Source organism: Lottia gigantea (genome assembly GCF_000327385.1).
Source record: "Lottia gigantea unplaced genomic scaffold LOTGIsca_152, whole genome shotgun sequence".
In the NCBI taxonomy this organism is placed as follows: Eukaryota; Metazoa; Mollusca; class Gastropoda; family Lottiidae; genus Lottia; species Lottia gigantea.
The window spans coordinates 337,327-361,535 of NW_008707828.1; the positions used below are offsets into that span (position 1 = coordinate 337,327).

At 33.6% G+C, this 24,209-nt stretch overlaps 3 protein-coding genes across 3 annotated transcripts in view; 2 read left to right on the forward strand and 1 right to left on the reverse strand.

Annotated features, from left to right (window-relative positions):
- LOTGIDRAFT_66392 (hypothetical protein) overlaps positions 1–5,034 on the reverse strand; it is a gene marked incomplete at both ends in the record, with an annotated part of 7,778 nt that extends 2,744 nt beyond the window's left edge. The window contains one exon of the mRNA XM_009050691.1: positions 4,860–5,034. Coding sequence (XP_009048939.1) covers positions 4,860–5,034 — 175 coding nt within the window. The remainder of the gene's footprint in view (positions 1–4,859) is intronic.
- A 7,080-nt stretch (positions 5,035–12,114) lies between these two features.
- On the forward strand, positions 12,115–12,883 carry LOTGIDRAFT_99938 (hypothetical protein; the record flags this gene model as incomplete). The annotated part of the gene is made up of 3 exons (XM_009050692.1): positions 12,115–12,216; positions 12,488–12,579; positions 12,838–12,883. Coding segments are annotated over 3 exons (240 nt in total), but the record flags the coding sequence as incomplete, so codon positions are not given.
- Positions 12,884–18,613: 5,730 nt separating this feature from the next.
- LOTGIDRAFT_238579 (hypothetical protein) lies at positions 18,614–22,390 on the forward strand (the record flags this gene model as incomplete). Its single annotated transcript, XM_009050693.1, has 6 exons — positions 18,614–18,689; positions 19,797–19,900; positions 19,951–20,040; positions 20,459–20,635; positions 21,153–21,200; positions 21,623–22,390. 6 exons carry the CDS (start codon positions 18,614–18,616, stop codon positions 21,800–21,802), a joined length of 675 nt encoding a protein of 224 aa, XP_009048941.1. The 3' UTR covers positions 21,803–22,390.
- Between the last annotated feature and the right edge of the window lie 1,819 nt (positions 22,391–24,209).

Sequence of the window (24,209 nt, forward strand, 5' to 3'; positions counted from 1 at the left end):
TTTTGAACCTATATCTCGTTACGGGTGTTTGGCGTCTCATTGGTGGTTCGGATTTCGTACCAACCTTTTTTGCAACTGAAAAATTTGTCAGGTCGCGCTTTCTATTCACATTTTTCTATGTTTATTATTTCGATTAATCTATTAGGTTTACCAGTATCAGGTTGTAACATTGTGGAAACTTTTACTCGTTTTCTTCTCTTTTTCCGGCAATCCAGCAGGTCCGTAGCAATAAGAAACAGATGTCCGAAAAAATGAATTGGCCCACTGAAGAAATATCAATATCATTATAGCCCATTCACACCGGACTGCGAGCAGTTGCGATCTTACAGCGACATGAAGTGTACTAGTCGCAGTCAAACGTAAGAGGAAAAGTCCTTAAAACATGGCAAACTTAAAAACAGTCGACCTCTGACCGCGAGTTATGTGACCAGTTTGTGTACTAACGTTTTCAAAGCTTCTTTGTCACGAATGTACTTATATACCGCCCAAGGAGATGGTACAACGCCGAACATTACAGTCGAACATTGCACTTCAATTAAACACATACCCCTTCCGTATATTGTACACATATCTCTACAACTGATGTATTGAACACTATTTTAACAGTGGTATTTCTATATCACTCTACAATTGATGTATTGAGCTCTATTTTAACAGTGGTATTTCTATATCACTACAACTGATGTATTGAGCTCTATTTTAACAGTGGTAATTCTACATCGCTTTATTGATGTATTGAGCTCTATTTTAACAGTGGTATTTCTATATCTCTACAACTGATGTATTGAACACTATTTTAAAAGTGGTATTTCTATAGCTCTCTACAATTGATGCATTGAGCTCTATTTTAACAGTGGTATTTCTATATTGCTCTACAATTGATGTATTGCGCACTATTTTAACATTGATATTTCTATACCGCTCTACAATGGATGTATTGAGCTCTGTTTTAACAGTGGTATTTCTATATCGCTCTATAATTGATATATTGAGCTCTATTTTAACAGTGGTATCTCTATATTGCTCTACAATTGATATATTGAGCTCTATTTTAACAGTGGTATTTCTATATCACTCTTCAATTGATGTATTGAGCTCTATTTTAACAGTGGTAATTCTACATCGCTCTATTGATGTATTGAGCTCTATTTTAACAGTGGTATTTCTATATCTCTACAACTGATGTATTGAACACTATTTTAAAAGTGGTATTTCTATATCGCTGTATAATTGATGCATTGAGCTCTATTTTAACAGTGGTATTTCTATATCACTCTACAATTGACGTATTGAGCTCTATTTTAACAGTGGTATTTCTATATCACTCTACAATTGATATATTGAGCTCTATTTTAACAGTGGTAGTTCTATATCTCTACAACTGATGTATTGAACACTATTTTAACAGTGGTATTTCTATATCACTCTAAAATTGATGTATTGAGCTTTATTTTAACAGTGGTAATTCTACATCGCTCTATTGATGTATTGAGCTCTATTTTAACAGTGGTAGTTCTATATCACTCTACAATTGATGTATTGAGCTCTATTTTATCAGTGGTATTTCTATATCTCTACAACTGATGTATTGAACACTATTTTAACAGTGGTATTTCTATATCACTCTAAAATTGATGTATAGAGCTCTATTTTAACAGTGGTAATTCTACATCGCTCTATTGATGTATTGAGCTCTATTTTAACACTGGTAGTTCTATATCTCTACAACTGATGTATTGAACACTATTTTAAAAGTGGTATTTCTATAGCTCTCTACAATTGATGCATTGAGCTCTATTTTAACAGTGGTATTTCTATATTGCTCTACAATTGATGTATTGAGCACTATTTTAACATTGATATTTCTATACCGCTCTACAATGGATGTATTGAGCTCTGTGTTAACAGTGGTATTTCTATATCGCTCTATAATTGATATATTGAGCTCTATTTTAACAGTGGTATCTCTGTATTGCTCTACAATTGATATATTGAGCTGTATTTTAACAGTGGTATTTCTATATCACTCTACAATTGATGAATTGAGCTCTATTTTAATAGTGGTAACTCTACATCGCTCTATTGATGTATTGAGCTCTATTTTAACAGTGGTATTTCTATATCACTCTACAATTGATGTATTGAGCTCTATTTTAACAGTGGTAATTCTACATCGCTCTATTGATGTATTGAGCTCTATTTTAACAGTGGTATTTCTATATCACTCTACAATTGATGTATTGAGCTATATTTTAACAATGGTATTTCTATATCGCTCTACAATTGATGTATTGAGCTCTATTTTAACAGTGGTATTTCTATATCTCTCTACAATTGCTGTATTGAGCACTATTTTAACAGTGGTATTTCTATATCACTCTACAATTGATGTATTGAGCAGTATTTTAATGGTATTTTTGTATCTCTCTACAATTGATATATTGAGCACTATTTTAACAGTGCGACTTTTATGTTATTTTATCGTTACGTATATAAAGAAAATATACTGAAAGGGATAGATAAATCATTGTCGGAGATTGTCTTAGTATAGGTTTTGTATTTATGTAAATAGTATTCAGAAATACTAGAAAAATCGTTTGATGACGTCACTAATGACAAATAATGCTTTGCGATTAGTGACGTCATCAAACACTTAATTGGAATGGTGCAAATTGATAATGCTGTCAGTTTTCCCGGTACACATACAAAATTTAGAAAATCTGTTTAAATCCTTCACTTAAAATAGTTTTAACTTCGAGACACTTTGATTATAACTGTCAGACGAGTTAAGGGAAACATTTATCAAAATTTTAGTGTAAAGTTTTAATTAAATTTAGGCCCTAAATTTCACTAACGTCAGACTGACCCTTTATAATATTTATAATAAATATTGCTATTAATTAGAATACTTAATTACCTATGCATACTTATATATACTTATATAGATAATTACAGGTTGATAAGTTAATGATATGCATGAGATAAACGCATACCTTCGTCTCTGTTTAGTTCTATCTGGTATCATCTGTTGTTGATAGCGTCATGTGCCTATAGTATCTTTTCTCCATAGTGGGGTTTCTATGTGGGGAGTTTTCCCTCTGTCCATGATGCAGGTAAGAGGGACTAACATGGAAAAGGCGTCTATAGTCGTTCGGGTGGGACAATAAACCGAGGCCCTGTATACTACGTTTATGATTCCTCGACAGTTGGAAATCGGTAAAGGTCAGGCTAATGCCGCTGTCCTGGCAAATTTTCCCTCATTGCACCCTGCATGATGTTGCCTGCCTTCATTGGCCCATATGGTACAGAAAGGTAGGACGTAAAACTCCATTCAATTCATTTAATTTTTTTACTTTGATTTGTACATACTTCAAGTGGATTTTTAATATTGTTCCTTATTTAGGCTGACGTGATGAATAAATATTGCTAAAATATGAATTATTTATGAAACACACTGTGCTATGATGAATATTGCCGCGGGCCCATCTCGAAATGTGTGAGATATGGCGATAAGTTCGAACGTAGACCTATGCATAAAACGGTTGTGAGTTTTTAAGGTCCGATTTGTTGAATATCATTGCAGAATTAATTCGTTACTCTCGCATAGACAGAGACTCGGCTACTCGGCACCTTAATCATTGTAATAAACGTACATCAATAACAGAGTATTAGTGGTATAGTAGTAGTTATGGTAGTAGTAAGTTTAGAGTAGTAGTAGTACACGTATGAGTATAAAGGAGTCGTTGAAGTAGTAGTAAGTGTGTAGTAAGTAAGTAGTAGTAATGGTAGTAGTAATGGTAGTAGTAGAAGCAGTAGTAGTAGTAGTAGAAGTAGTAGTATTGGTAGTGGGAGTAGAAGTAATGACAGCAAGTAGCAGTAATGGTAGTAGTAGTAGTAATGGTAGTAGTAAGGAGTAGTAGTAATGATAGTGGGAGTAGTAGTAGGTAGTAGTAATGGTAGTAGTAGTAGTAATGGTAGTAGGAGTAATAGTAATGGTAGTAGGGGTAGTAGTATTGGTGGTAGTAGTAATGGTAATAGTAGTAGTGGTCGTAGAAGTAGATTTTAGAGATCATGGGTTGTTGGGAGGCTTTTTTTTTATTCAGTCCCCCCCCCCCGTAAGAAAGCTACTGTACATGTAGTAGTAGTGCGTTGTAAACAAATTGGAGGAGAACTGAACTTTGGATTTTGATTTTGAAATGGATATGTATAGCTGAATATATGATGTCGCAAACGGAAATAAACTCTTTCTTATCACACTAATTTTCAAACATAAGGAAATCTTGAATGAGCCTAAAAACCGGTTTAAAGATGTCAAATTGGACTGGGGTGTCCTAATTTTATTCTGATTAATAAGTCAAGTGAATTTGTATAGTATAAGTACCACCAATAAACAAAGCAAGAATTTCATTTCAGTGGCTCAACTATATAGATAAGTGGGGGCCCATAGACTTAAGTGAGACCCCATATATAAAGTCAAAACTTATTCTCAGTTCAGTGATAAATTTAACTGTGGCAGATCTACCGATACACGGCATATGGTATTTTGCAAATTTTGTTGTGAAAATCATACTTGGAAAATGAAAACATGACACAAGAATTCTGTGTCATTTTTTATTAAAGGGGGGCTAAGAATTTATTTGGCCGATACATCACGATTATTTTTATCCAACACAATGCATCGAAAAGACGGAAAGAATTGCGATTCATTGATTCATCGGTGAATCGTTGCAGCCCTAGAGTGCAAACTATTTGTTCTAGAGGAGCAAATGCGCCCCATCCCAACTAACGCCGCCACTGATTAAGCAATATTGAGAGGTATATAAGTTCCATAATCTTAATCTTAAATAATAATTTCTTACCAGTTATAGGCTGGGGGTTGCTGTAGTTATATGTCGTGGCCGATACAACGATGGTATATGGATTAGGAGTTGTCTGCGCTGCTACACTGTGCCCCGGCATCTGAGTAACACACGCTTTTGCAGGTGCACCATTGTCGAAACCATATATACTTCCTACCATGGAGGATATAGCTACCAATTGAAGAAAAATCACGAAAGCCATTTTTACGGCCCGTATAAGTTTTCGCAGATTTGTTAGAAACGTAATGTAGCGGCAAAATAATTGTCACCCTTACGATAGTCGATTAAACACTGTCATACGTATACAGTATAGATAGACAGTCATCCTCTTGTTTGTCACGTGATTATAGGAGGTACTATAAACATTAAAGATGGTCACACTTAAAGATAGGTTTCCTTAGTTTTCGGTGTCAAATTAAGCAAACTATTTGATTAATTGGTGTTTCTAGTGAATTATCATGTATTCTTAATCATATCATTATGTTCTTATTGCATACAATTAAGAGTTTTAAGCAATCATAAATGTCCATGATATGTACAGTCTGGATAAACTAAAAAGACTTTTTGACCTTTCTTGGTCGGTAACTCATTGGAATTCAGCTAATTATGAATTGATTATAGACGTGAGACAAACTGGTATTTTTCCTAAGTCATTAGAACACTTCTACTTTCTATTCATATAACTATTAGCATTTTCATTTTCATGAATGAAAATAGGGGAACCCATCTTTAAAGTAGCTTTACCTATCAGATAATCCTGATGTCAATGATACATGTACTTATAAATTTACGGCATGAACAAGAAATTAAAGTGACAGATTCGACTTCCATTAGACCAATATAATCGTACCTTAGTCTCTGAAACGGGAAATTTTTAGCTAATCGGTAAAATTGTTTACAGCTCTTTGTCGAAATTTGAGCCCTCAGATCCATGTATGTCCAGAATTATCCTCGTTTGAAGGTTGAAATGACGACTCGTCTTTTCCTGAGATTCTGCCATATATAGAAAAGACATCGAAATAGAAAGTGAAATTCCTTGTTTGATATATTTTTTAAGGACTTATGCGATTTTCGTACATTTCTAGTACTTCTGAAAACTATTTACAAGACCCAAAATCAACGCCCTGAAAATGACGAATCTGTCCGTTTAGCAATATGAAATGAAATTAATGGAGTTTAACGTAGGCCTATACTACTTGTCGGTAAATTTCAAGAAACCTTGTAGCTATGGGCACGATAAAATTAGATATTATTATTCAAATTTCTTTTCATTTTGTCACATCATTAAATTTTAAAGTAGACGACTTTAATAAATTGAACATATAGCTACTTTAAAAAGATTTACAATATAAAACCGTTGATCATAGAGAGAACGATGTGTATAATTATCTACCCTTCCTCTTTTTGTTGACAATAATTCAAATTTGGTTGTCCGGCGCCCAAAACACGAGTGAATAAATAGAATTTAGCTTAAAATTTAATGTTGCATTTCTCTACACGTATATTATAGAGGATGTCTTATAGGGGCGCAAGGCGATATAAAATATATACATTTTAATGGCACCCCATCTTCATAGTAATAACGACCTTCGTCTTATACTATATGGCTCGAGGGGACACCTTGCCAATCACCCCTATATATGGCAAGAAGATAATTAAGCTGATATATTATAGTCTCAAAAAAAGACGAGTCGTCTTTTTAACTTTCAAACGCTGATAATGTGGGCAGAGAGTTTCACCGACTGGCACGGACACATAATCATGTGTGGATCGTACATCGTCTTGCAGACGATAAAGATATAAAAAAGCTTACATATATATAGTCTTTTAAACTTTCAAACGTTGATAATTTTCATGGTTCAAATTTTGACGATGAGCTGTGAACACTATTACTGATTAGCTCAGCTAAAAAATTCTGTTTCTAAGAGACTAAGGTACGATAAGTCAAACGGATGGCGACCTTTTGAAAATATTTAGGTACAGTTGCGTTATCTCGGGAATATTGCAGTGTCATTAATGACCCGATGTATGTAAATAGAAGTCGTCTCAACATCGTATTAACTTGATTAAAGGGAAACAATTTGGTTAAAATTCACCGCCTTAAAGGGATTGTGAAGAGGTTTACTAAAAAATTTATGGGTGAATTGGTGCTGGGGCTCAAATTTCATAATATTCAATTTTTGAAAAATCAAAGACCCAGAGAACTCATTTCTGACAATTTTGAGCTATTAAAAACGTATCGAAACCTATATCTTTTTTATTTTGTACAAAGACACTGTTGTGTAAATGACTGTCGGAACTGAAGAAGGATTTGCTGGCGCTTAATTCTCACTTGCTGGGGCCCAGCCCCAACCCATGACGACGGGGCTGGGTATCGCGGACACTGATAGCATCTACTATACGTAAAATCTGAAGCGCATACCCTCTGCGCATAGAGTGTCTCTGCCCTGTAACCAAACAACATAAGACTGCTGTGCGTGGACTCTTCTGAACGTAATATCTGCAGTGCGTAGACTTTGCTGTACGGAAGACTAGAGACTTTATTCCACATGTCTGGCATTTGAGAATATGAAATACAAAAACACAAAATACTAACTGAAATATAAACCTCAAAATAGTGATTAGTCTTTGCGTTAAAGGGACAGATAGGGCATTTGTTTTCACCAATCATACTTGGTCCAGTTAGAAATGGAATTTTTTTTTTAGCTAAGCCTATCAGTTATAGTGTTCAAAGCCTTCAAATCCATGTGTGTGCAGAATTATCCGCGATTGAATGTTAAAACCACGACTCGTCAATTTAAGAAACTCTGTGATAAATAGAATATACATATCTAGAAATAGTGAATAAAATTCATAGTTTGAGATATTTTTAAAGGAATTATGCGATTTTCGTACATTTCTAGTACTTCTGAAGACTATTTACATATATTCTAGACTAAAATCAACACTCTAAAATAGTGCATCTGTCCCTTTAATAGAAATATAACTTTTTGAAAGTTTATATCGAAAAGAAACACATTTCCCTCCTAGAAATTTCAACCCCAAAATAGTCGAAAATTTTAGCTGAAAATTGTCCTCTGTAAAAATAAATTTTGAAGACATAATGTGCTTATGTTTATAATTATTTTTTTATCAAACGCAAAGACATTTTTAAACTAACAGTACTATTTTGAAGCAGCCATTCCAATTCTCATAAAAATAATTGTCGAGATAATAGAGGTATTTTTGAAGAGATTGTGCAATTTTCGTACAATTTCGAAGCCTATTTACAAATATATTCAATGCCCAAATCAATGGTGAACTATGGTCTTTCCTTCTGGTGCATCTATGCAATTATGAATATGGTGCCCTGGCACACATAATTATTAAGTCGGCATCTAAACAATGGCAATAGTATCATACATGTATTGAGAATAATAAGGCTAATACTCGGTAATAATGTTCAGAGCTCCGGTCGAAATTGAGCGTTCATAAAGGTCTTGGAGCAAGACTCAGTTCTAGTTGGATTTTGTTTATGGTTGGATTATGCTGATTAAAATGATTCAATTTTGGAAGTGCGGAAAATCTCCTATCTGCCTAATATTCCTTGCTACACCAGACGATCAATAATAATTGTTACCAAAGGCATGTAATAGTCAGCAAGTTTCGGACTATTTTTTGCCCATTGAGCAAAATCATTAGATATAGCAAAACTTCATCACAAAATCTGTAAACTTCAAAGCGTTAAAATTCTATTTAAAAAAAATAGCATAAGGGGATCTTTAAAATTATTTTTCACATTGTATGACAAATTATTAAGAAATAAAACATTGTAGCAGTTGATATACCACAGTTCTCCATGGCACCTGCGAATTTCCCGAAAATGGCGGGAAAACATGAGACAGATGAGCTCAGCTCCGATCATGATTTTGACAGGGGAGTAGCCAACAAATGTCAAAACAAAAAATTGACAAATTTCACAATAATAATTCATTTTTTCATAACAAAATTACTTGAAAGGTTTTAAATATTTATTTTCAAATGAAACTCACGACGGTCTGTGAATTTTCGAGCACGCGGACGAAATTTATTTTGACACGTGCCACTAATGAGAGACGTCATCCCCCCTATATTCTCATAATCGACTGTCCCAGGTGAAGCCTCGAATTTTTAGCCGATGGTTTCGGCTGCTGGCACTGTTCGCCATCGGTTTGTTAGGTTTGTTTTCTTGTTAACTTATTGAAGATTTTCCAGTTTAAATCATGGTAAGAAGTATTTTATTCGCTAAATTCTTTACGGGGTTAAATTTTCTTTCAAATTGCACAAGGTTTCTGTCACTAAAGTTGCCAGATTTTTCGTAAACGTGAAATAAGATCCTTCAAAAACAAAAATGATGGTGAGTGCAAGTCTGATTTGCACGATTTCTTGTCTTGAATTGTAAAAAAAACTTCCTGCATACCTCTCTCAATTTGATCAATGTTTTGATACTTGTAATTGTGTGTATGGAAACAAACTATCTTGTGTTTCGAGGAATTTTGAATGAATCTGACCTGTCTGAAACTAGCCTGAAAGGTGGTGAAAGTTTCATCTCGCGGCCATTTCATTTTCGGTGTTGATCAAATGAGGCATTGCTAATTCTTTGCGTATCAGTTTACACCATGTAATGTCTAAATTTAGACCAGCACGCGTCTTTCATGTATTCTATTTCATCTGTTGTTGTTTGTTTTCATTCCTGGTTTTGTAAATAAAACACTGAATTTAGACAAGGCCTAGATCTAATTGATTTTCTTGAGTTTGAGAACTTTGACTAGGCGTTGTATAATTTGTGAACAGCACTGTAGACCGTAGAAGCATTCTGCAACAGATTTATTCTTGAGCTTATGTTTCTGAAATCTGAAATCTTCAAGATTAATGAAATATACTCTGATAATGCAGTTGTTAGTCGTTAATGAATTGTAAAGAGGTTTTTTAAGTTTTTTTGTGTATCAGGAACACTGAGTGATAGCATCAATTTGCATCATTCCAATCAGGCATCTGTGGTTCCTGCAATTCCACAAAAACTACTCTCTGACTACACTGTTTTCTAAATTGAAATTGATAATCATTTTAAGAATTGAAATATCAATCTACTATCTAGAAGTAGATCTTATTCTAGGCCCTACTGAGTCTTAGATTATCTTTGGGTTGATAAAAATGTTGATTACGGAAAGTTTGAAATTTTCAGTCTGCAAAGTCTGTCATTTTCACATGAAATTTCTGGTAGGGAAGTTTTTCTATTTCAAATATGTAAGATCACTTAACCTGAAATTTCACTGCCAGCCCTAAAAATATTTTAAGACAAGTGGCATAGATCTTGCTCTTGAGTTCAAAATTTTACTTTGAATATTTCTTATGAAATGAGAGAAAACATTCAATTCAAAGCTCAATGTAGCTATCAGTTGGGATCCACACCACTGACTTAATACTTGCAATTTACAATTATTTCTGCATGTATATTTTAATATGCCCACATGGTATGAAATGGGTAAATTCAAAAGGTTATTTCTTTGAAATGGGGTCGTATATTGGCGTCATCAATGTCTGCTCTTTTCAGTCCATCCACTATAGCTCGTAAACACTTTAAAGTGATACTACGTCTTAGAATTAACATAAAATTTAAGAACTTTAAACTTTGGGAATAAGAGCCAGTAGATTTACCTAGTGTCATAAATAACATAACAGAATCCTTATATAATCTGATAAATCCAAAAAACTTAGTAATTATCCATAAATATGCAATTAACTATTGAAAAACGCTTAATATCAAGATTAAGCGTTTTTCAATAAATACTTAGTTTGATCAATTTTCCAGATTTTACAGGGATTCTGTTGTAACCTATGACACCAGGTAAACCAACTGTTGAATATATGCTCATATTTACCATTTCAAGAACTTTTTTTGTTCATTATAAGACATAGTATCACTTTAATATAGAAGACACAAATCTTTACAGATTTTGACAGAACTTGGTGTGAGCGTAATCAGCAAGGATGATCCCTATTGAAAAAATAGTATTGAGTTTTTGTTCTGGAAAATGTGTTCAATTTTTAGCTCGTAAACAAGGCACGATTTGCTGGATTTTAACAAAACTTGGTAATACCCAAAAGGTTCAAAAGAATATTTCATACTGGTAGTGGTACTGGTAATTGTTACTGTACTGCCAGATATATTTATTTAAAATCAAAGCTGCCAGTGGGCATATATAATCTTGCTAGGAAAGCTATCTTTGCTAAAGGCCATGATTCAGATATTTCTAAAGTGTGTCCTTGTTTGTATAAAAACACATGGCAAGTCATTCTATAAATAATAGTTTTGAAGGTGTCAGATATAGCAATACCAATTTTAAATATTGAAGAAGAAAAGGAATTCATTTTGTCATGAGTCAAAAATAAAATTTGATAATCCATGGGGGGCCGTCTTAACCACTAAGTTGCTCATAAATAGATAATAGATTTCTTCTTGTTGTTTATTAGTGGTTATTACTGTTATTATTGTTGTAAGTGTGAAAAGTTAATCTATTAATAGTATTTATTTGTTCTACATCAAAATCTACAATGAAGTTTACATCAGTATGAAATTGGACTGTATTTCATGCCCATACAATGGTATAGAATGAAGCAATATTTTTTAAGCCAAATTGCAAAATGTAGCTTTATTTTCTATCCTTTAAATACATATTTTATTAAAGAGATTGTAAAGAGGTTTTCTAAATTTTTTATGTCTATCAGGGACACTGATAGTATTAAGTTGCACCATTCTAATTTTCATTCTGACGTCCACTAAAGCTAACGTGTTTAATGACATCGCTAGAGGGGAACTGCATATATATGAATAGTAGCTTCCGGTATCTCCCCTCTACTGATGTCATAAAACAGCAAAAGCTTTAGTTTTAGTGGAATTGCAAGCACCACAGACATCGTAATGAAAATTAGAATGGTGCAAATTGATGCTATTAGTGTTCCTAATAGACATACAAAATTTAGAAAACCTCTTTACAATCCCTTTAATCAGCTTGTTCCCATTACTTTTATTGATGGATCTCCACCCCACATGATATTAATGTCTATTTTGGGCTATATTGTTTGTTGAGTGCCATTCATCAAAAAAACTAGAAGCAGTTGGCAGTTTATGTTTTTGAAAAAAAAAAAAATGTCTCAAAGTTTTCATTAGCCTCTCACAATGTTAACCAATTCTAAATCTTTTTGTTTTTTATTTCAGTCATCTACAGATGTTTCCCCTTCTGCTACTCCCAGCACTACCCCATTATCAGGAACCAATGCTCCTAAATTTGGCACAGTCATTCCAAACAGAATATTTGTTGGTGGCATTGCAGCAAATGTAAGTCGGATTATCAATTAATCCTTTTCATAATGTATTGCTAGTGAATAGAATGTTGTTTACACAAATTAAGGAGCATTTCAATAGGTATGAAGGGCTGGGTATCGATAACCAAATTAAGCCCTCATGCCTGTGGCAGTGCTTTAGAAAGTCAGCCCGGTGTATTGAGTTGGATTGTTGTCTGCTAGGCGATTAGGGTTCGAAAAATCAAGGTTAGAAAAATTCTGAATCCTGTGCCAGTGCTTATGGAGTCTGCCTGTTTTGATTTCAGACAACAGATGCTGAATTAAAGCAATTTTTCTCAGCTTATGGAGCAGTTAAAGATACTAAGATAATAGCAGATAGGGGTGGTGTTTCAAAAGGGTAAGTAGCACTTGCTCATAATGGAAAATCTGTTAAAACTGGTATTTGGTGTTTAAGAGCACCAATATATAAAGACATATTTAAGTACAAAGTGAAATTCATAGTTTAAGATATTTTTGATGGTATTATGGGATTTTCATACATTTCTAGTACTTCTGAAGACTGTTTTACATACGGTACTGGTATATATATCCAAGATCAAACTATGAAAATGGCGAATCTGTCTTGTTAATATCAAACTTTATGGACTTCTTTCAGTTATGGTTTTGTTACGTTTGAAAATCAGGAAGATGCAGATAGAATTATTAAAAAAGAGGTAGGTTTGGATATAAGTTAGAAATTAAGATGTAGTGGTCATGGCAAAATTTTCCTACGAAGATTTGTCTGCAATTTACCTGTTTTCAAATTAAGTGATAGGAATTTTCTAGGGGAATTTTCAATAAAGCAAGTTAGAAGAGAGTTCAGAGCATGTTCCACATGTGCCAAAAAAATAGTAGGTGCAGACAGAATTCAAAATGGCAGAGAAGGAAGTAGAAAATTTGAATGTGACATTATCCACTTTTCATACCATTAGATTCTGAGCAATTGGAACAGATGGAACCTGTTCAGAACTCTCCAATCGAGGCGCCACTCTTGTTTTGGACAGACATCACTGTACTTTCCCATCCTGTTTTGTTGCTCATCGTTGATTATTACTCTTATATTGAAACCGAACTCAATTCACGCCTTTTTTTAAATTTTTTTATCCAGTCTGATAATTTAGTGTTCAGAGACCGGAAGTTGAACATTGGTCCTGCTGTTCGTAAACAGGTATGTAATCATTGATCTTAAACGGAAGGGTTCGCCATCAGTTTGTCCAATCATATGTTAGGGTGGGGGCACTAGAATAGTCTTGATTGCTGATTTTTGTTGCTTACCCCAATCTGAGTAAAATGAGGTGTGTGCCCGCGCATTGTCGACAGGATTTATAACATCCAACTAGTTTGATACCGTCATCATCCAATCAGATTTATTTTCTTTTAAATTAGAGACTGGAGATGGCCACAGCCTTGTTCTCAGTACCGGAAACAAAAATTATTTTTAGCTAAGCCAATCGGTAATGGTGTATCCAGAATTTTCTGCATCTGAAGGTTAAAAAGATGACTTGTCATTTCTTGAGACACTGCCATATTTATATAGAAAAGATATATATAGAAATAGAAAAAGAAATTCCTAGTTTGAGACATATTTTTCAAAGAATAATGCAATTTTCATACATTTCTTGTTCATATGAAGACTATTTACATATATTCAAGACTCAAATCAACCCCCTAATATGGAGAATCTTTCCCTTAAAACAATTTGTTGTTTCTTACAGGTGATGCCAAGAAGCTATGGTGAGTAATACATTAAATTGTTACTAACATCACAATCTTGCTTGTTTGACAAGGGATATCAAATAAAAACACATTAAGTTTCGTCCTCTCTCCATGTGTAAATGAAAAATAGTCTATTTAAATTGGACCAAATTTTCGTTCTGTGTTTTATTAGCTTTTATTTTTAATATCACCACTTCAGTTAGGGTCTAATGACAGTCCTCTTGAATTTTCGTCAAAGTAATCTTTTGAACTAACATGATAAACACTGCGTTAAAAAAATATCAGTGCTGAAGAAGGTAAAATTGATATGCAGATGTCATCAAGTTAGGTCAAAGGTTAAGTAAATGGTTAACTGGACAATGTTCAAGAGTGCTGTAGTTAGAAACTAACTGAAATGGCTCTATTGAAATGAAATCTAATAAAAAAACTGAACGATAATGAATAGGAGACTCAAAGTTTCTTTTAAAATTTTGTGTTGTTGATTTTATTTTTGTCAGTCCTATATTTTTTGTTAAAAGAAATTCCATAATCTTAGATTAGATCAAAGTTCATGAAAAATTTGGGGTTTGAAGATAAATCATGATTCTTGCTATTACGAACTGGGTCTAATACCTTGACTGCAATAGTCACCTGTCTTTTATTACTGAAGTTTGTAAATGCAGCAATTTGTGGGATTGTATATCAATATCAAAACCAGCTAATCCATGCCCTTGACAGACAGATTGTTGACATGACTTACTGTCAAGGACTCTTATTCATTAACGTACAATCCAATAAATCGCTTTAATATAAGAAAGGTGGCTATTGTAGTCAAGGTATAAGCCTAAGTTAGTAATAGCTTGAAGATGTGTTGACTGTGATCTAATTGCTATCAATCTTATCTTTCTTTTGATGCAATCATACTGAGTTAGGTTGTAAGCTCAGTCTAATTAAAATTAGACCTAACTATCGTCCGTTTTTATACATCCACCTGATAATGTGGACTTATATTGCTGTCGCTCCTGTCCATCCGTGGGTCCATCAGTTCACAATTATTATAGACACAATAGAGGCTACAGTTTTTAACCAATCTTTAATGAAATTTGGTATGATTGTATGTATTAATGATGAAATAGCGGTTAAGTACAAATTTAGAATTAATCAGATGAATGGTCTCAGAGTTATTGCCCTTGACTTAAAAAGTCAAATTCAGCTTGTAGACACAATAGAGGTAGAGTTCTCATCTTATCTTCATGAAACTTGGTATGCATGTATATTTTGATGAAATAGTCAAATGGGAATTTAGTATTAATCGGATGATTGGTTTCAGAGTTATTGCCCTTGACTTTTAGGAAATGCTTCAAATTTGGCTTGTAGGCACGACAGAGGCTACAATTCTTATCTGCTCTGGATGATCGTGATGGAACTTGATTTGTTTATTGATGAGCATTTGGTATTAATCAGATGAAAGGTTTTGCCGCTATTTGTGTGTTGATGATACTTTGAACTGTTGCAAGGTTTTGCCTTGACTTTTGATTATTGAAAATAAATAAAATATAAATAAAAATGGAATGAAATGGTCTAATTTTAATTTGACTCATAAGCTCCAATAAATCACAGATTGTCTCTATAAACTTTGAAATAGTTAACACCAGGGTTTTCTAGTGGACTGTGTATAAAAAAGTAATTATAAAGTGCCCCACCTTTTTCAGATGTTGGCCAAGGCTAGGAAAATAAGTACAATGCTCAGTCCTATATCAAAATAAGGTAGTTCAGTGTTGTTGAATGGTTCTATCTTACCAAAAACCGAGTATTTTTATCTGGGCATGCCAAATAGCACAGTCATTTATTATATTTTTATTAAACCAATTTGCTTGGAGTTTGTTATGCCGACAAGTCATTCTCACACAAAACGTTTCAAGTTAATATTTTTATCAAAGTTTAAATGAATTGGCCAGCAAAATTGGTAGTGTATTATTCAAAGATAGAAGACCTGTATAAATGGAAGATCGCAGACCCCAACTAGACTCCACGGACCCCCTATACTAGAATCTGCAGATCTTCGGATTATACAGGTCTGCGATCTTCGATCTTCGGATTATACACTACCCTACAAAATTAGTTCATTCTGAAAATGAAAAGAATACAATGAAATTATGAAATGCCTATCTGCTTAAAAGGATCTTGTGGTCTGGAAGTATGCTACAAGGATTTTAAATGGATTGTAAAGAGGTTTTCTAACATTTATGTGTATTGGGGACACTGATAGCATCAATTTGCACCATTCCAATTTCCAATCCGACTTCTGTGGTTCCTGCAACTCATAAAAAGTAGGTGTTTGGTGATGTCACTATTCGTGAAGGACCTTGTGTGATCAAGCACATTTTAGGATTGGTCATGTCATAAACTTAGTGGAATTGCAGGAACTACAGAATTCCAGAAAATTTGTATGGTGCAAATTGATGCCAACAGTTAAGATAAGACATAAATTTTTTAGAAAACCTCTTTACAATCCCTTTAATTCTAAAAAGGATAGATAGCTTTTATCATTCTATAAAATATTGAAAATTAATTAAAAATTCCAGTGCCATTATTTGACATTTTTGAAAGTGAAAATGGCTTGTGTTTCTGAATCTATCATTTAGAGAGGAAAAAACTTTGTTTTAAGGATTTGTGCATTGATAAGAAAAGGAAAGAAGAGTTGTACTGTAGTCTAAAGATTTTTAATAATGTTTTATTATTATTATTATTGCATGGTACAGGCCTCATGTTAATTTATTATCTCCCTTGGTTCCGAACTATTTAATTATCTCCTTTGTCGAACCACAATTTGCCAGATGAAGGACTGTCCCTACCCGATAAGAATGTTGGCCCTTAATTTATTTTAAAAAATATAGGCATTTGTCATAACTTGCTTTGGACAGATGAGGGGATTTTTTCACTCCATCACGTCAATTAAAATCAAATGCGATGTTTCGTTAGATCATCAATTGCCATGTAGCGAATTTCTAAGTGAGAATGTCATTCGAGTTATTCTGTCAATCATGTGATTGTTACAAAACATAACATGTTCAACATCACACGATTTAAAAGAAATTATCTAATTTGTATGTCCACGATTCGTATGGTTGTGATCAAAAGTCTTCGACATGAGCAGATGTACTCAAACATACAAATTTTTTTGAGCGGTTTTAAAATTCTCAGTGATTAAGGGATAAAATACGCATGTTTGCTCCTTGCATAAGAATGCTATATTGATCAAGTTATAATCCCAAATCTACAACAAATTTTTTACCAATTGTACTTCAGTCTCAGAAACGGGGATATTTTAGCTAAGCCTATTAGTAATAGTTTTCCCAGCTTATCATAGAAATTTGAGCCTTAAAACAGATGTGTGTCCAGAATTATCCACGTTAAAAAGACCAGTCATCTTTTCTTCAGACACGGACATCTATAGGAGTAGAAATCTTAGTTTGACATATATTTAAGATGAAATTATGTGATTTTCGTACATTTCTAGTACTTCTGAAGCAAGACTTGAAATAAGCATCTAGACAAGGACATTGCACGGTATAATTTTGGCAAATGTCCGGTACAATCTCGTTTGAGCCGGACATTTTTGTTCGGTACCAAATTTATGCAAAATTATTGTTTTTCTAGTTGAAAAGATCATGAATTATCATCGATTGTGGCTGTTAAGATTGCCAATAGACGTCAAAGTTGTGTTTTCTTGAAAAATGTTCTGAATATATAAAAATAATGAAAGTAAGAAATTCATTGGCTGATATAAATAGATATCTTTTCTTGTCAAATCAGATAAGTTATTACTTCCGATGGCTCTTTTTTTATTTATGTTCCTAGAACTTTTCAACAAGATTTGATTTAATTTAATTATGGCTTTATAGCATCCCGAGAGTCACAGGGAATATAAATAATCCCTATCCTATTGCCTATTTGAATGACATAAACTATTCTTAGCTAGTTGTTAGCCTGTATTGCACTTGCAGGTGAGAAAACGGTGAATTTCAGTACTAAATTGATAGTCTTAAAGAAATTTTTGAATTGAAAATACCATATTTTATAATGTCCGGTACAAAATTTGAACTGTCTGACACAAATTGAATTCTACAGGACAAGATGTTATTTCAAGCCTTGTATAAAGACTATTTACATATATTCAAGACATATAAAAAATGGCAAGCCATACTCTTTATGATCTCAAATCCATAAAAAGACAAAGGAGATGCCCCAAGGAAATCAAATTCCAGTTTTTCTTGTTATTTTTGTTACTAAACAATAATGATGCACAATATAATTATTCTGTATGTACATCTAGTTTTTCTTTTAGACCTACAATTTTGGATGTGATGTTACACCAGTAGTTGTGTTTTTTTTTGGAGTGCAACAAAGTTTTTTGACTAATATTATATTGTATCCCTTTTTCAATCAACAATTCATTCTTAGGATAGGAAATCAAAGCTGTTTAAAGAATGAACTCTAATTTGACTTTTGAGATGCCAATATTTTTTTTGGAAAGTATCTTATGCCCTGAAATAGAAAAAAAAAATCCATACAAGCAAGAAATCAAGCAAGAAATAAAAATTTCGTTCAAAGGATGGTAAAATCAAGAGTAAAAGTTGTGTAGCAGTGTACTCCTCCAAAGAGAAGTACCATCATTTGTTCCGATGAGAGTAAGCATGGGCTGCTTGAAAAGGATTTTCTTTAGTCTCCATTGTCATCTTAGACGTTTAGTACCAAAGGCCTGTCCAAAAGGTAAAATTCTTAACCAATCAAATTGTGTCATGTAAACCTGTTTCTTGATAAAATAAATTATGGAAAAGCGAAACCCAAAGCAAACGCAATCCATACCATGGCCCCAATTGTCAATCTTCCTTGAGGCCGTGGTAATACAAAACGAAAGCATCGTGTCATTAAATGGTTTGATTAATATTAACGATACAGAATTAAGTAAGATGTTCGGTAAAGAATTGAGGGATACGATATCACTTAGTTTGCGTTTTGCTATCCAACAATTTATTTCACAAGAAACAGATTCTACAGGACAAGCTCTGATTGGTTTAAAGTATTGCCTTTGGGACCGACTTTGGTAGAAAATTTCTTAGATTACAATGTAGACTAACAATATCAGAATACAAATATATACGAAATCGTAATCTAATTTTGATTAGATTGGGCCTTGCCATCTTAAAGTCAAATTGGATTCAATCTTCGTCAAATTAATGAACAGAAAACTCAGTAAAATTAACATGAGGCCTGATTATGAAATATATATTAAATTGTAAATTAACACCTTCAATTATATTTTGTCCGTGGTTGTGTTCGCTACCTAATTTTATTTTGCGTCTTTGGGTTTGGATTTCAAACATTTATACCAGGAAATATTATTTTTACAAACTTTTGTTCCGTTTTTTTTTTATCAACTTTTGTTTTTGACATAGCCACTTCATTTAGGGTCTAACGACAGCCCACTTGAACAATAACTAGATGACATCTGCTTTATCCAATCAAATTTCTGCACTCCTCAGTGATGGCATGACAGTCTTGGTCGCTGACTCAAATCTTGAGTAAAATCTCACGTGTTCCCCTGACAAGATTATTGCGTTGCTAACAGGATTTATAATATCAGACCAGTATGATGCAAGATAGAGCGTCATCCAATCAGATTCATTTTCCTTTCAATTGCACAATCCACATGTGATTATCGACATAGTGGAAACGACCGAATTTTTGCTTCTCGTGTGCTCGCAACCGCTTGGTAAAACTCTTGTTGGTCGTGTAACCCTGCACCCTTAGCGAACACAACTTTACAAGGCTTCAAGATGTAATCAGAAGTTTATGCCTCTACCTTGATTATTTCAGAATCTAGTATTCCAGCTGGTACAGTGATGTTTGCTAATGGTGTACCTTATACTTATCAAAATGGAATGGCTATTTACCATGCTGCTGATATAGCCCAGCCACAGGTAGGAGACACTCAACCCTACAAGGTATTGGACTTTTTGTTATTTCTTAGGGTGATAATGAAGTCGGGCGAACAGAGGCGTCATCAGCCCAGGTAGAATTCATTCGTGGACTTCTCCTTAAGGCAATAGCTTCTGTGCAGGTAATTTATTTTGAATAAATGAACAAATGGGCAGATAGCTTTAGTTACTCGAACACACTAGCATTTGTTCATTTGTGGAAAAAATTATTAAAGACGTTCCACTTTTTGTTTTTTTTATGTGTATTTCAGACACTGATAGCATCAATTTGCACCATTCAAATTTTCGATCAGACGTCTGTGGTTCCACCAGTTCAACTGAAATTAAATATTTGATGACATCATTAATTGCAAGGAACCTTTTGTGATAAAGCACATTTTGCGATAATTCACGTCATCAAACACTTAGTTTTGTTGAAATTACAGGAGCCACAGACATCTGATTGAATATTCGGATCATATAAATTGATGCTATCAGTGTCCTCAATACACATTATAAATTTAGAAAACCTCTTTACAATCCCTTTTTCTGTTTTTTCAGCCGACATATGCAAGTAACCCTTACTCTACAGCAGTCATGATTCCCCAATCACCAACAGTTTACATGGCCCCAACTGCATATCAATCTGCTGCAGCTTATCAGTCAGCAGCTGCCTACCAAACTGCTGCTGCTTACCAATCGGCTGCTGTAGCAGCTGCTGCTGCGTATCACCAACCAGTAAGTTATTGCTATCAGTGACTAAAAATGATAAAGAATAATACCTCGTTCGATACCTCTCGTGATTATAGTGTTTACAGGGTCAATTTCCCTTCGATATTGGGTTTCACTCGTGTTTACCACATGGCGATTTTTTGAAAAAGTAGGTAAGTGTGAGCGGACCTCAGTGTATAAAGTATTGAATATTGTCCTACGGTCTCATCTTTAGCCCACGACGTCAGCACCAATTTCATGGTAGGTAACGAAGGAGACATTAGGCACATCTTGATTGTAAATGACTTAGAAATTTATATTATGCAATTTAAAGTTTGAATGAAACCAATAATAAAATAAACAAAGTACTAATGATCCAAAGCGCAAAACGAAAGAGAAGAGTAAGGATAGCCTGCCTGGCACCACACCCATCATGGCTACTTAACATACACAATACACATGACAAATAGGATCGTATGAACAAACTAAAAAATAAACAAACTCTGTTTTAATAACTTGCACATATTCTCTTTTTTTTTTTCAGCCAACTCCTCAATGGACTACTTCACCACAATGGCGTTGGACCCCACAGGTATCTTTTCCTTTTTTAGACCATTCTAATTTATAAATACATCTATGGGTAAAGTGATGGGCCGCTCAATTAGTGAGTTCAGGATTTATGGAATCAACAGAACGAGGTTTTCTAAAAAATTATGAGTATCAGGGACACTGATAGCACCATCAATTAGCACCATTCTAATTTTCAGTCAGATTTCTGTGGTTCCTGCAATTCCACTATAAGACGTTTGATGACGTCACTAATTGCAAAGGGCCTTAATTGATAAAGCATATTTTGCAATTAGTGATGTCATCTAACTCTTACTTTTAGTGAAATTGCAGGAACCAAAGACAGATTGGGAATGGTGCAAATTGTTGCTATCAGTGTCCCGATTCTTTTAATTAGAAAACCTCTTTACAATCCCTTTAAAAATGTATTATTTCATATTTCTGCAGAGCCCAAGTCAACCAACAGCTATAGCAGGCAATCCAAGCTATGTATATGCTATGCACACAACACCCGAACTGATGTATGCCCAGCCACCACCAACAAGCATGCAACCATCAGAACTAGATGCCTCCAGTTTACAGGAAGCTACAGCTGTTGAGGTAATACCTGGTCATTATGCACTTTAGATTAGTCAGTGGGTGTGTTCTATTATCAGTCCTGAACAAGTTTCTCACTCGCTAAGCTAAGCGAAGTACTAATGCACTCAGATTTGTTCAGGGACAATAAACGAACACACTTGATTGTTTAGATTAGAAGACTATCAATTGTGGCATTTGATAAAAGCTTGTAATTTTGTATTTGTGTTTTTCTTTTCAATTTCTGTAGATATTCTGCTCTGTTCTTAAGTCAATTACACCATTTTTTCCTTGAGCTCAAAAAACACATGCTGTTGTTTTATCAAATGCCACACAATTTTGCTTGAGAAGTACTAGTTTTTAAATGGTTGAAATTTTATGTACAAGAAAGAAAAAAAATGTTATTTAAAGTCATATACATCCAGACGCAAGGCCTTGTTGATTTTTTTATGGTAGCTTTTCAACATAATTGCTATAGCGACATTTTTGCGTTGTAGCTGTTGGCTAGTTGCCAAGGAGATGTGAAAAATTTAGCTCAACGTTGTTATTTATGTCCAAAGAATATATATGAATATGTTGTATTTATATAAATATATATTTGTTATTCCTCATGACGTAAAGAAATTTATCTGAAATTTTTATTGGTCTTGTTTTTGAAAGAATATAGAAACCTTTCGGTGATGGCCTGGAATTTTTACGTTTCAACAAAATTTAATCTATTTATAAATCATATATAGCTTTTTTTATATATTGTCATTGTGCCAATTTTCATTTTGTACATAACTTTCATGTCATTCATAATAAGGGATGTGGATAATCATATTTTGCCAGTCATATTGGCAACCCAAACCATAAACGGGCACTAGTTAGATGATTTTCACATCTCTCTATCATAATTCAAATTCATAGAAAAAGTACCAAAAAAATGTTTTGAATAGTGGTGAAAAGGATTTCATTTGTATCCAATGGTGACTAATCTTGGTATGTCTGAACATTGTGAAGTCATCCCTGCTGTGGGTTTTTAAAAATCAAAAGGGATTGTAGATCGGTTTTCTTCAATTTTTTATGTATATCAGGGACTCTTATAGAATCAATTTGCACCATTCCAATTTTCAATCAGACATCGCTAAATTTGCTTTATCACATAAGGACTTTCACAATGATTCTTTTAGTGGAATTGCCGGAACCACAGATGTTCGATAGAAAATCGGAATGGTAGAATTTGACCATTGTCCCTGATACACGTACAATTTTTGAGAAAACCTCTTTAAAATTCCTTTAGTATTTATTTAGGAAATGATTGACAAAAGCAGTTTTTGGAAATATTAAAGTATCATTCTTTCAAAATTTTGTATTTGGTGTAGACCTAAGTGTTGCATAATTTAAACCAAGGTTAAAAAATAATAACCTTGATGAATATAGTGAAGTTTTCACATAAGCCTTAGAAAATTGTTCAAATTCTATGTCACTTGGCCACGGATGCTTATTGCTAATGGGGAAGTTGAATTTGATTGTGAGATGGAGCAGGCTCAAAAAACAAAAACTTTTAAAGGGACAGGTGATCCATTTTTTTTTTGACCAATCATACCTTAGTCTCAAAAACGGGAAACTTTAAGTTAAGCCTATTAGTAATAATGTTCACAGCTCACTGTCCATTTTTGAATCTTCAAATCCATGTGTGTCTAGAATAATTCACATTTGAAAGTTGAAAATAAGAGACATAGAAATAAGAAAAGAAATTCCTAGTTTGAGATATTTTTGAAGGAATAATTAAATTTTCATTTCAAACTTCAATCGAATTCAATTTCCCCACCAAAGTTACAGGAATTGTAAGGAGGTTTTTTAAACTTTTAATTTGTATCTGGGACCCTGAAGGCATCAAAATTTACCATTTCAATTTTCATTCTGACGTTTGTGGTTCTTGCAATTCTTCTATAACTAACGCATTTTATGACGTCACTAGAGGGGAGCTACCAGAAGCTACTATTCTTATATATGCAGTTCTCCTCTAGTGATGTCATTAAACATCAGTTTCTGTGGAATTGCAAGAACCACAGACGTCAGAATGAAAATTGGAATGGTGCAAATTGATGCTATCAGTGTTCCCGATAGACATGAAAATTTAGAAAACTTCCTTACAATCCCTTTAAGATTACAATTCATCTATGGATAAGTGATAAATAAGGCGAGCTGTGGAATTTCAATGTTATCCTAAGAATTTTTTTGAGAAGTTTGTTTTGGCAAAATGTTTAGCAAGTCAGTCGATCCTTTTCAATTTTGATGTAAATAAAAATCATTGGCATATCATCCATTATATTTTAATGTAGTCTACTCGTTATATATATATGTATCTAAATGCTTATTCCAAATCATTGTCTATGTATATCATTTTATTTTTCCAAACTTATCTGTTAAAAAAAAAAAGAACAAAACTGAAAGCTCAAAATTAAAAAAAAAA